The sequence below is a fragment of the Chinchilla lanigera genome, unplaced genomic scaffold, assembly GCF_000276665.1.
Source record: "Chinchilla lanigera isolate Chin_1 unplaced genomic scaffold, ChiLan1.0 scaffold00029, whole genome shotgun sequence".
In the NCBI taxonomy this organism is placed as follows: Eukaryota; Metazoa; Chordata; class Mammalia; order Rodentia; family Chinchillidae; genus Chinchilla; species Chinchilla lanigera.
In genome coordinates, this window is record NW_004955430.1 from 2,053,640 (window position 1) to 2,066,063 (window position 12,424).

A 12,424-nucleotide genomic window follows, 5' to 3' on the forward strand; every position below is an offset into this window, starting at 1 on the left:
AAATTAAATTAAATTTAAGAGTCCCACACAATGGTGGTAAAATGAGGTTTGTTTTTGGTCTAGTGCTTTTCCTAAAAAAGGAGCTACAAAGGAGTGACCCTTGGTTGCCTTGTCCAAAAAAAACCTAAAATGGTTTCCTGAGTCCTCTTCCAGTGTAATTTGTGCACACATGCACACACCCCCCCATGCATGCACTAGTCTGAAAGAACCTGAGAGGCTGTACACTGAAAAGGAGAGGGGATGAGCTCAGCCCTCTGTGGGGGTCAAAAACCCCAAAGACTGAGCCCTAGGACTGAGAAGAACATGTGTAAGAAGAACCATGCACTATCTGCCTTTCCCAGGACTAACAGCATCCTACACATGTGGCCCAGACTTGGGCTCCTACGGAAAATTAGCATTACCTATGTTAAGGCAAGAAGTAGCCAGACTTATGAATCATGAATTCTTCATTCACATTATGAATCAAAAGCAAAAGGCTGACAGCCAATGAAAAGTAACATTTTGGAAACCATGATATACGTAGAATTCCACTAGAATGAAGATCAATAATGTTGAAGTGATTAAATGCAAGAAATATAAGGATAACCCTCACAGAATTATAAAAGAAGAGGGGAAAAACCTTGCATTTCTCCAGAAATATTCAAACAAAATTCATAGAGAAACTACAAACAGATCATTAGAACAGAGAACTCATTAGCAGAGAGGGGGCAATTCACTGGGCTCTTCGGTGACTACCGCAGGCCTCGAGACTTTAATTACGGTACCTGTCAAGGTTCTCATAGTGCCTTTAGTTTCCTTAGCACTCTGAAACCTTCATGCCGGGAAGACGGCACCTGAGTTACAAAGCCAATACTCCACTCACTGGAAGGTTTATACTCAGCTATAGACTAACACAACGACATGGGATTTACAAGTCTGTTCACTGACTATCTGGCAAAAGTCATTTCAACTAATAAAGCTTAAGAAAGGAAAACACAAGGGACTGGGGAACAGCTCAGTGGCAGAGCATGAGCGTTCCACGAGCAGGGGTCAACCCTAGCACCAAGAATGAACAGGCAATCAAAAAGCCCATGGACAGAGAGCAGCTTGCAAGAGCAGCTGGCACTACTTTAAGTCAGCCTGTGTGTCAGCCAGAGGTCCTTCTGGCCCAGTCCTGCACCCATCTCATCATCAGGCTGCACCGAGAGCCTCTTCTCAGCGGCGAGGTAAATTCCAAAGTCTGTGCTGTCTATTTTTACACAGACAGAATTTCAAAATTCTATGTATTTTGGAGCTTCCAAATTAGTTACACCGTAATATAACGACTGTCCACGTGTCTCTTCATTCCCTGCCTTGCTAAAAAAACAAGATCCCACAGTGGATACATGTCTAAGAGCCAAGACAGGAAGTATGAAAAGACTCTCCGCTCTGGAGCGGCTGAGGCGTGAGGCAGAAGCACGGAGGACAGGACTGTAACAGGGGCGAGTGGCAGGAAGCAGTGCAAGATTAAGCATGAAAAGGAACTTCCTCTGGGGTGGGAGAAGACCACCAGCACACTTCATCACTTATTTTACTGCTGTGATCTACAGTGCAGCTTTGCTTCCAAAGTCCAAGTGACTCACGTTGGCGGTAACAGCACTAGGCGACCTGTTACAATCTCATCTGCGATCGCGCCCCCTCCATTCTGCCCTCCAGCCACTCCAGCCTCTTTCAGTTCCTCAGACTTGGTCGGCTCCCTCCTGCACAGCTTCCCCTCTCCTCTTTGCCAAGCTGCTCCCATTCATCCTTCAGATATCAATTTAAGCACCACTTCCCGAGAGGCCTTCCCTGCAACCCCAGTATAACTCGGATTCCTTTGTGGTATGCTTGCTTAGAAATGGGTCCCTTTGCTTCCAAGCAGTTCACTTACGCTATTATGCAGCATCCAGGTCATTGTGAGGCTATCGCTGAACCCTAAGCACCATGGAGGTGAGGACAGAGCCCAGTTTTGCTCAGCAGTCTACTCCTAATACAGCACATCTAACAGTATCTCAGCAAATATTCACTGAACAGGCAAATGAAATTGCCAGACTCAGAAATGATTTAGAAGACTCTGTGGTCACAAAGGGTTTTCCTTTCTTGCAGGAGATGGGGACTGCTAAGTAACTGCATTTACCTGGGCCTTGCGTGTGCTTTGTGGCTCGATCATGATATTGATAAGAGAAGGTTTAGTTGTGTCTTCCAAGGTCTGCTGCAGGGATTTTCTGAGTTCTTCTGGTGTTTGTACAAAATAGCCTTTGCCTCCAAATGCAGTCATGACCTGCTCGTAACGTGAGTTTGGCAGGAGACACATTGGAGGAGCCCTGAAAAAGACGGTCGTAAGTCAATCAAATTTAAATTGTAAAGCTTTTAGAAAAAGGTCATTCTTTGAAGTAATTTGTTAAAAAAATTATGGGCCAAAACTTAAGCTGAGATGTCAGTACACTAACTTTTCCCTACATTTTTAATTAGCTATATAAAAATGTCCAAAAACTTTGTGATGATGGAAATATTTTATACTCAGTGTGGTAGCCACTAGCTACTTGCTACTACAAGCACTTAAAATGTGACAAAACTGAGATTGAACTTTTAATTTAATTCAATTCACTTGAAACTAAATTTAATTAGCAATAGATGTCTAGTAGCCTCTATACATCAACTATTATGAATCCAAAAGAAAAAGGAAAGGTATGCAAAACAACAATGAAAAACACGTGAAGCGGGGGAGACATAACCCACACGCAGGTGCCCGGCCCGTCCTGGGCCAGCTCACAAATCTACATTAGTCTTATAGCCCTGGCCAGCTACCACACAGTCTTAGTTTGGCTCTGCCATGCGATGACCAAGATTTAGCTAGTTGATAAAATGAAGTGCTCTGTGCCATAAAAAAAATGAACGTTCATATTCCTTCCTACTGTACTAGGAATAGTAAGACTGGGGGTCTTGTGCAGTAAGCCTTGTCTTAAATAAAGGCTTAGACATCACCTTCAGTGGCTCCTTGGTCATAAACCACTTATGAAACACCTAATCACGGATAGTTGTGCAAAGAAGAGCCACAAGGACAGGGTCCGTGCCCTTCACAAGGACTGACACAGAAACAACACTCACTCCGAGCAGGCACATTCCAATACAGCAACTCCTAAAAACACGATACAAACGTGAGAAAAATCAAACATGCGTCGCTCTGGATTACTCACACTGTAACAGCATCTTGAAATTTTACCATTTCTTTCCAAGTATCTGCATCAAAACCTTGGTAAATTCCATTATTGTTCACCACCAAGACTATGATTGGCAAGTTGTACCTGAAAGTGAGGGCAAAATATAAAGAAAATCATTCTTCATTATACAGCAATTTCTGTAGGCTGAAATTTTAACTGCAAAACAAAGTTTTCTGTATTTTTTTGTAACTTTGTAATATTAAGGAAAAATTCAAAAATCAACATTTATTTCTCTTAGTTAAGATAATCTGATCAGTAACAGAGAAAGCTGAGACTAAGACAGCGGAATAGAAGCTGGCAGCCAGGCAGTCTCTCTGGGATCTGGAATCGGGACACCCACAAAACACCTTAGCGAAGAGAAAGAGAAGAGGTCCTAGGACCAAGAAAGAGCTGACAAGAAAGCTAAAAATCACAAAGCAACTGAAGACAACACAGAGAAAAGAATGAAACCGTGTGGAACGCTCACTTTGGCTTCCAGGGGGACCTGTATCAGCAAACATGAGATAACTTCGCAGAGGACCATCAGCCCCAAAGAGAAACAACAAAGCAGCACACCAGCCCCAAGAACAGCCCCCAGGTACTGTCAGCGTGTGACTTTGCTCTGGAAGTGACGATCACGCACGGCAGACGGAAGCTGGAGAAGAAATGCGCAGAGGCCTTGACTATATTCAGGAGTGATATAATCAGGAACCAGTCTAAGAAGGGGCTTATTGTTAAGCACTGAGTTACTTGGGAATCGGAAGCCACAGAACAACTCTGTCACCCACCATAGTGACTGGGTGGGGAGAGCCACAGGACTCAGCTGCCGGGAAGGGGAAGGCCGTCAAACACACCCTGGGAAGTTTAAGCAACAGAGAGCGCTCAAGCTGTGGAGGACACGGTGGTCCTGCTCTCTGCGGTAAGGAGCCAGCGCAGCTCCGTGTGGTTTTCTGAAGGGGCTGGGGCTGAAAGTGCTGGGACTGACTCCAGGGGACTGACTGCACTTGCTCCCTCCTTCCAACACGGAACTCACTGCTCTAGTCGCGTTCCCCACCTGCCGACCTGGTGAGTGGTACACTTCTACCACTCATGGATGTCCGCCACCTCCTGGGTGTACAGAGGGGCCTCTGCAGCAAGTGGGGTACCCTACAGGCCCCAGGTGGCGAAGTGAGTCAGCGAGAGTAGTGGCTTGGGGCACACAAAAAGACACAACACTAAAAGCCACGCGAGTGAACACAGCCCTGAGGCAGACAACGTACCACGGACTGACTCTGCAGGAAAGGCGCATAGGACTTGACGTTCTCACAGCACAACATGGGGGAAGATACACAACAGGCCAGGGCCCGGGATGTAGCTCAGCGGCATAAGCATTTGCCTGGCAAGCCTGAGGTCATGAGTTCAATTCCCGACACAAAAAAAAAAAGAAAGAAAGAAACACAACAGGCCCCAGTTGTGATTCACTTATGGTGAATCCCTCCGTATCTGGGAGACTCCAATATTACAGATGCCTGAAAAAACTACCCAGACACCTCAGCAGGGAAGAATTTTTTGGACTTACTTTTCCTTTTTGTTCTTAGTTTTATTCTCTTTTCTCCTTCTTTTCCTTTTCTTGATTTTCTGACACCTTTATCTAATTCCACTTATCTTTTTATTATTTAATTGAATTTTTTATCTTACTTTTCTTTCTTTCTATAATTTTATTACTTCTATTTTTTGCATTCGTCCATCTTGTACCAGTAATACTATCAACTTTTATTTTTAGCTATTTAGTTTATACTACTATTGCTTGGTTTTTCCCCCTATTTTTAATAGTGGTATAATTATTGCTTTTAGTAGCTCTTTATGTCAGTATTTGTTTTGTCGTCTTGTCTATATTATTATTGCTGATCTCTTTTTAAGGGTATGTAATTGTTGCTTTCTATAGTATGTCAATATCTGGTTTGTCTTTGAATCTATATTATTATTGCTGACTTCTGTTGTTAATGATGGCATAGTTGTTACTTTTTTGATTGTTGTTGTTTTTTTTTTGAGACGGTCTTGTTTTGCAGCTCAGGCTGGCCTTAAACTCACCTTGTAACATAGGCTAGCCACAAACTCACAGTGATTCTCCTACCTCAGTCTTCAAGTGCTGGGATTACAAGCATGCACTACCATGACATTTGTTGTTTTTAAATGGTTTTTACTGTATGTCAGTATCTGGCTGGTCTTTGTGTGGTTGATGTTACTATAATTTATTTTCTCCTCTCTAAGTAATGCTGAGGATTAAGTCCTCAAAAGAAGCCTGGACATTAAGAAGACCCTCAAATAAAAGTGGAAGGAATACTCATCCCAAGGCATAGTCAACAAATGCACAAATCTCAACATAGAAACACAAGAAGTATGAAAAAACAAAGCAACAAGACTCCTCCAAATTTCTATAATTCATCAGTAACTGAATGCAAAGATAATGAAGTAGATGAAATGCCAAAGAATTCAAAAGACTATTTTGATTTATAAAATGATTAATAACTTCAAAAATATACAAATAAACAGCTATATAAGTTAAGGAAGACAGTGCAGAATATGAAGGAGCAATTCAACAAAGAGAGGTTCTGAGAAGAACCAAACAGAAATTCTGAGGTCAAGCATACCGGTGCATGCCTGTAATCCTAGGACTCAGGAGGCTGAGGGAGGAGGAATGCCATGAGTTCAAAGCCAGCCTGGCCTACATAGTGAGTTCAGGGCCAGCCTGCTCTACAAAGTGAGACCCTATCTTGAAAGACAAAACAAAAAACAAACAAACAACGTACAGCAGAAATTCTGAACATGAAAAGCACAGTATGTCAAATAAAAAACTCAATAAAAATCTCACCAATAGACGCAACTAGGCAGAAAACAGAATGTGTGGCGTGAAGGTAAGGCTGAGGAACTATTATACGCAGACATTAAGAAAGTACCACCCCTGCCTGAAATTATGAGCAAAACACCCAAGAACTTTGGGACATCATTAAAAGACGAAACACAACAAGTTTTTGGTGTAGAAGAGGGTACCGAGGTTCAGACTAAGCTATTTAATGAAATAAGTAAGAGAACACTTTATAAATCTTGGGAAAGATATAGATATCCAAGTACAGGATGCATTTAGACCCCGAACCCATGACCAGCAAAGAACCTACTGGGTGCTACTTTGAAAACCTAAATGCATGAGCTGGAGAATCTAGAAGAAATGTATGAATTTTAGGAACGGATGACCTACCAAAACTGAACCAATGGGGATATTAAAAAACCTAAACATATCAATAACAAGCAGTGACACTGGAGCAATAATAAAAGTCTCCCAACAAAGAACAGCCCAGGCTGGTTGACTGTTTAATTTTATCAGACCTTTAAAGAAGAAATAACACTAATGCTCCTCAAACCATTTCATGAAATAGGGAAGGAACGCCTCCAACATCGTTCTGCAAAGCCAAACCCTGACACCTGACGCCAAAACTAGAAAATGATATCAAAACTAGACATTACTCTGACATCCAAATTAGACACAACAAAAATATCCTTAATGAATATATATGCAAAAATCTTTAACGAAACATCTGCAAACTGTTACACCTTGTATCTAGATGTCCCCACAAAGTTTCGTGCATTCATAGGTGGGTTTTATGGGAGTGGCTGGATTAGGAGTACATGATACTGGATTATGAGTGTGATAAATGGATTAGTCCACTGATTACTTTATCATAGTTCTGAGTGTGGATGATGGGAAGGCCTACTCTGAGGGTGGGTGGCATCAGTGAATAGGCTTCCAGCCTGAATGGAACAGAAAGAGCAAGGAAGCCTTGGTGCTACTATCTCCTGCCTGAACACAATGAACTGTTCTCCTCTGTTATGTCCCTCTGCCACGCTGCCCTGCCTTGGAGCTGCAGGCTAAAACCTCTACAAACTGTGAACTAAAACTTTTCCTCCTTTAACTTGTTGGTGTCAGGTGTTCTGTCCTAGCAATGAGAAAATAACTAAGACACAAACCAAATTCAACAACTTATTAAAAAGATCATACACCATGATCAAGTTGGCTTCATTCTAGAGATACAAGAATAGTTCACTATACGCAAATCAATAAATATACCACATATAGAAAAATAAAAATCACATGATCATCTTAACTGATACAGCAAATCTTTTGACAAAATTCAAAAGCTCTTTATGATAAAAGCCCTGAAGAAACTAGGTTTTGAAGGATCATCCCTCAATATAGTAAGGGTCATATACAATATTCTAAATGGGGAAAAACGAAAGAATTTCCTTTAAAATCAGGAATAAGGTAAGGATATCCATTCTTATCACTCTTTTCAATATAGTTCTTGAAATTTTAGCTATAGCAATTAGGCAAGAGAAAGCAATAAAAGGGATGCAAACAGAAAAGGAAGAAGTAAAATTATAATTGTTGGCAGAAGATATATATGATCCTATACTTAAAAGACCCTAGGTAGGTGGCTGAGGCAGGAGGATTGCTTCAAGTTCGAGGCCAGCCTGGGATACACAGCAAGACCCTATCTCAAAAGGCTAAAAAAAAAAAAAGACTCTAAAGATTCCACCAAATGACTTTTAGAAGTGATAAGTTCAGCAAAGTAGTAGGATATAAAATCAACATTAAAAAATCAATGGCTTTTCTATAAACCAGTAATGAACTAGCTGAAAAAGAACACAGGAAAACAATGCCATTCATAACAGCTTTTCAAAATACCTAGGGCTCAGTCTAAGGATGTGAAAGACTACCACAATGAAAATTTCAAAAAACTGAAGAAAAAAATTAAAGAAAAAACTAGAAGATGGAAAGATTTCCCACGTTCACGAATTGGCAGAATCCATACTACCTAAAGTGATCTGCCAATTTAATTCAATTCCCGTCAAAATATCAAGGACATTCTTTATAGAGTTAGAAAAAAAAGTCCTAAACTCCACAGGGAAACACAAAAGGCCCAGATTACCAAAGCAGTTCTAGGCAACAAAAGCAAGGCTGGAGACATCGTAACACCTGACTTCAAATTATGCTACAAAATTACAGTAACAAAAACAGCATGGTGCTGGCAAAAACACAGACAGGTGGACCACTCAAACAGAATGGCTGACACAAACACCCATGCAATCACAGCCATCTGATACCAGACAAAGGAGAAAAGGCAGCCTCTTTAAGAAATGGTGCTGAACACTGGGCGTGGGGGTGCACAACTATAATCCCAGCACTCGGGAGGCTGAGGCAGGAGGATGAGTTCAAGGCCAGCCTGGGCTACATAAGTGAGTTCAAAGCCAGCTTGAACTGCATAGTGAGACCCTGCCTCAAAAAGAAAAAAAAAAATGATGCTGGAAATTCATAATAAATAGCTAAACTTGGGAAACAGCCTATATGTCCATTAACAGATGAATGGATACAGAAAATATGGTACTTATACACAATGGGTACTACTCTGCCATAAAGAAAGATAAACTTGAGTCATTTATAAGAAAATGGATACACCTTGAGACCATAATGTTAACTGTAATCCCAGCACTCAAGAGGCTGAGGCAGGAGGAGTGCTGCAAGTTTGAGGCCAGCCTGGGATACAAAGTGAATTCAAGGCCAGCTTGAACTGCCCAGTGAAACTCTGTCTCAAAAAGACAAAAAAGAAAAAAAACAGTTAAATAAATCAGACACATAAACTTAAATGGTTTAAAACACAAGGTTTCTTTCTTTCTTTTCTTTTTTTTGGAGGAGACAGGGTCTTGGTAGGTAGTTGAGGCTGGCCCTGAACTCACTATGTAGCCAGGCTGCCCTCAAACTCACAGTGATCTTCCCACTGAGATTACAGGTATGCACTACCATGCCTGGCATATGGTTTCTCTTTGTAATTATGAACCCAAATTATAAATAAAAAGCAAATTTCAAGACAGGTAATAGGAACTAGAGAGACAGATCTTTCCCAAATTGGTAAGGGATCAAGAAATGGAGGCAGGGGAAAGGGATGAAAAAAGGAATTAAGATGCAATATGTATTCATACCAACTCCACATAAGGAATGTAAACATCATGCACTGCAAATACATGTTAATAAAAAAGACATTACAGACTAGCTTAGCCTTGATGAGCCATGAAATTCTGTATTAAAAATGAATAAAAGTCATGATGCTAAATTTTAAAAAATGGTACTGGGGAAACTAGATACCCACTTAAAGAAGTTTGAAACTAGATCTGTACGTCTTATGCTGTTCAAGAATGAATTCTGAATGCATCAGAGACCTAGGTTTAAGGTCTGACACTGTGAAACTGTTAACACACACACACACACACACACACACACACACACACACACACACAGGAAACAAAGCCACAGGCACAGGCAAAGACCTCCTGAAACTGATAAAGGTGGGAGCTCCAGGACCCCTTTTTCTTTCTTTCTTGCTCTCCTCAGTACTTATCTTCCAGGGTCATTTTGCGGTAGCACCAGGACTGCTGCAACTCCAGTTACCATGCTGTACAGAAAGAAGTAGGGAGACACCTGCCGGTTCCACTGGCTTTCTCAAAACCCTGTCTCAAGACCTCCATTTAAATTGTTTTGGCCTCTTTTAACAAACGAAACTGGGAAAACTGGATATCCGTATGGAGAGACTGAAACTAGGTCTCTCACCTTGAACAAAACAATCAATTCAAAATAGATCAAAGACCTATGTATACATCCTGAAAGTTTGAAACTGTAAAAAGAAAACAAAGGGGAAACACTTGAAGTCACAGTACAGGTAATGACGTCCTGAGTAGGACTCACAGCACAGGAAACAACAGCAAGACAATTGAGACTACATCAAATAAAAAAGTTTCTGCACAGTAGGGAAGTGGATCAACAGAGTAAAGAGAGAATCTACAGAATAAAAGAATGTATCTGTCAGCTACTCTTCTGGCAGTGAATCAATATCTAGAATATACAAAAATCTCAAAAAATACCAAGTCAAATAACCCAATCAAAAAATGGGCAAAAGAATTAAATAAAATATTTTTCAAAAGAAGTAAAAATGGTCAATAAGTATGTAAAAAAATTCAACAACTTTAGCCATTAGGGAAATGCAAATCAAAACTACACTGAGATTCTATCTCTCTCCAGTCAGAATGGCTGTCACCAAGGATAGGGAAAAAAAACGCCGGCAAGGATGCAGGGAAAAAAGGAACCATTCTACACTGCTGGTAGGAATGTGAATTAGTACAGCCACTACGTAAACCAAAATGGAAGGTCCTTATAAAACAAAAAATAGAACTACCCTTTCATCCAGCTGCACCTCTCCTTGGTACATACCTAAAGGAGTTAAAGCTAGCATATCATGTGGATACCTACACACCCCTATTTATTGTAGCACAATATGGAATAACCACGGTATGAAACTAGCCTGGGTATCTATCAATATATGAATAAAGAAAATGTGATATATATGTATTACAAATTATCATATACACACACACAATGGAGTATTTAGCCATAAAAAGAACAAAACGGATCTATATATCATGGTGAGTAAAAAAAGCCAGATTCAGAAAGGCAAATACTGCATGTTCTCCTTAATAAGCAGAATCTAGAAAGGGCGACAAGAAAGTAGCCAGCGACTACTATCAGACAAGAGGAAAGGAAGAAGGGGGCGGGGAGGGTGTAAAGCAGGTAATAGGGGCAGGAATATGACAAAAATACACTGTACACACTGAACCCCCTCCACGTGAAACTGGCTGGGAGAGAGCGGGGCAAGGAGATGACGGGGGGTTAAAGTGATGTGCATGTACAAACCCACCAAAATGAAATACATTAATCTGTACAACCAATATGCACTAAAAGATGTGGGAGGAAAAAAACAGTAGAACAGCTAAGAATGAAGAAAGGGCAGAAACCAACAAGGCTGCAGAAACCTCAGCAGAAAAACGTTCCAATTTTTGGAGGGGAAGGACTGGTCTAGATTGGTGTAGACTGGTTCAGGTTTCTGCACCACAATTCAATCAGTTTTGGCTCACAAATAACATCAATATCGCTGTGAAGACTATTTTGATGATGGGAATGTTGCCAGAGTAAGACAAGTGACTGCTCACACCTCCAAGGTAAATCTATGACCAGTGCAACCCCATTTTTTAAGACATAAGCAGGTATGCGTGTGTGCTGCACGATGATGGAATAATGAACGGTCTCTCTTTTTAAAAAAATCATCAACAGAGACATCATGAAGTGGTAGAACACCACATTACTAGGAGTGGGTAGATATGATCTTCTACCGCTACTTAGTTTTGAACCTTGGTCAAATCACGGAGCTTTTCTGAGTCCTGGTTTTCAGAGATCCAGGCAGTAGTAAGAAAAACACTTTCCCTTCTTACTACGCTCTGAAGCACTACTTCTAAATGGTTCCGAAGAACACTGTTTGAAAGTATCTTTCTATTTCCTGACTCCTCACATATAACCAGCCTGTGCTGAATGCTGTGACAGCCACACAAGTCAAAGCCCACTGGGTCCATGCTCAAACCATGGCACCCGGCATGGTCAGTAGAGAGAAAGGGTATCCAACAATGTCCTAAACAGTACAGCAGAGACAACAACAAAATGGCTGACTAATCTTTATCAATGACTGAACAAGAACGTCGCTGTTATTTTGTACAGTTACAATTTCTGAGGGCAGGTGATAAAGACAAACTAAACTGCATACTGGTTAACAATGGGATACTGGTACATTTGTTCTCCCAGCCAAAAGGAAATCATTACTCTCTAGAAGGCTGACTTTCCCATAAATCACCTTTTTGGTATATATCTCTCAGTTGTCAGTGCAGACAGTCCAATAGGCAATATTTCCCCTTCATCCTAAAATTTTGATAAAACTTTAAAAGCCCCAAAAGATGATTCACAAAAGCCCTAAAAAGATCCCTGATCAAAAACAGAATCTTTTTTTACTATAATTTAAATATAGTTCAGGGGCAAAATTTTCCTATACTTCTACAGTAGGAACCACAAGTCATGAGTCTCTTCGTGAATCCTTGTAACTACAAATAAAATCTGAACAGCATACTTTCACCAAGTAACACCTCAAAATTTACCTTTTGTTCATTTGTTCCTCACTACTACCTTCTAAGGTAAGAACTGCTGCTCCTTGTTTTATGTGAAGAGCATTAAGGCTAGGTTAATTGACAAGTATAAGCTCTGGCCTCTAACATGTAGAACCAGTATTTAAATTGAGGCCACTTCATCTGAGATGAATACACAC

At 40.7% G+C, this 12,424-nt stretch overlaps 1 protein-coding gene across 1 annotated transcript in view; it reads right to left on the reverse strand.

Moving 5' to 3' along the window:
- Positions 1-2,134: 2,134 nt before the first annotated feature.
- Hacl1 (2-hydroxyacyl-CoA lyase 1) overlaps positions 2,135-12,424 on the reverse strand; it is a gene marked incomplete at its 3' end in the record, with an annotated part of 40,487 nt that continues 30,197 nt past the window's right edge. Inside the window, 2 exon segments of the mRNA XM_005387308.2 lie at positions 2,135-2,321; positions 3,195-3,302. Of these exon segments, the coding sequence (XP_005387365.2) occupies positions 2,135-2,321; positions 3,195-3,302 (295 nt within the window).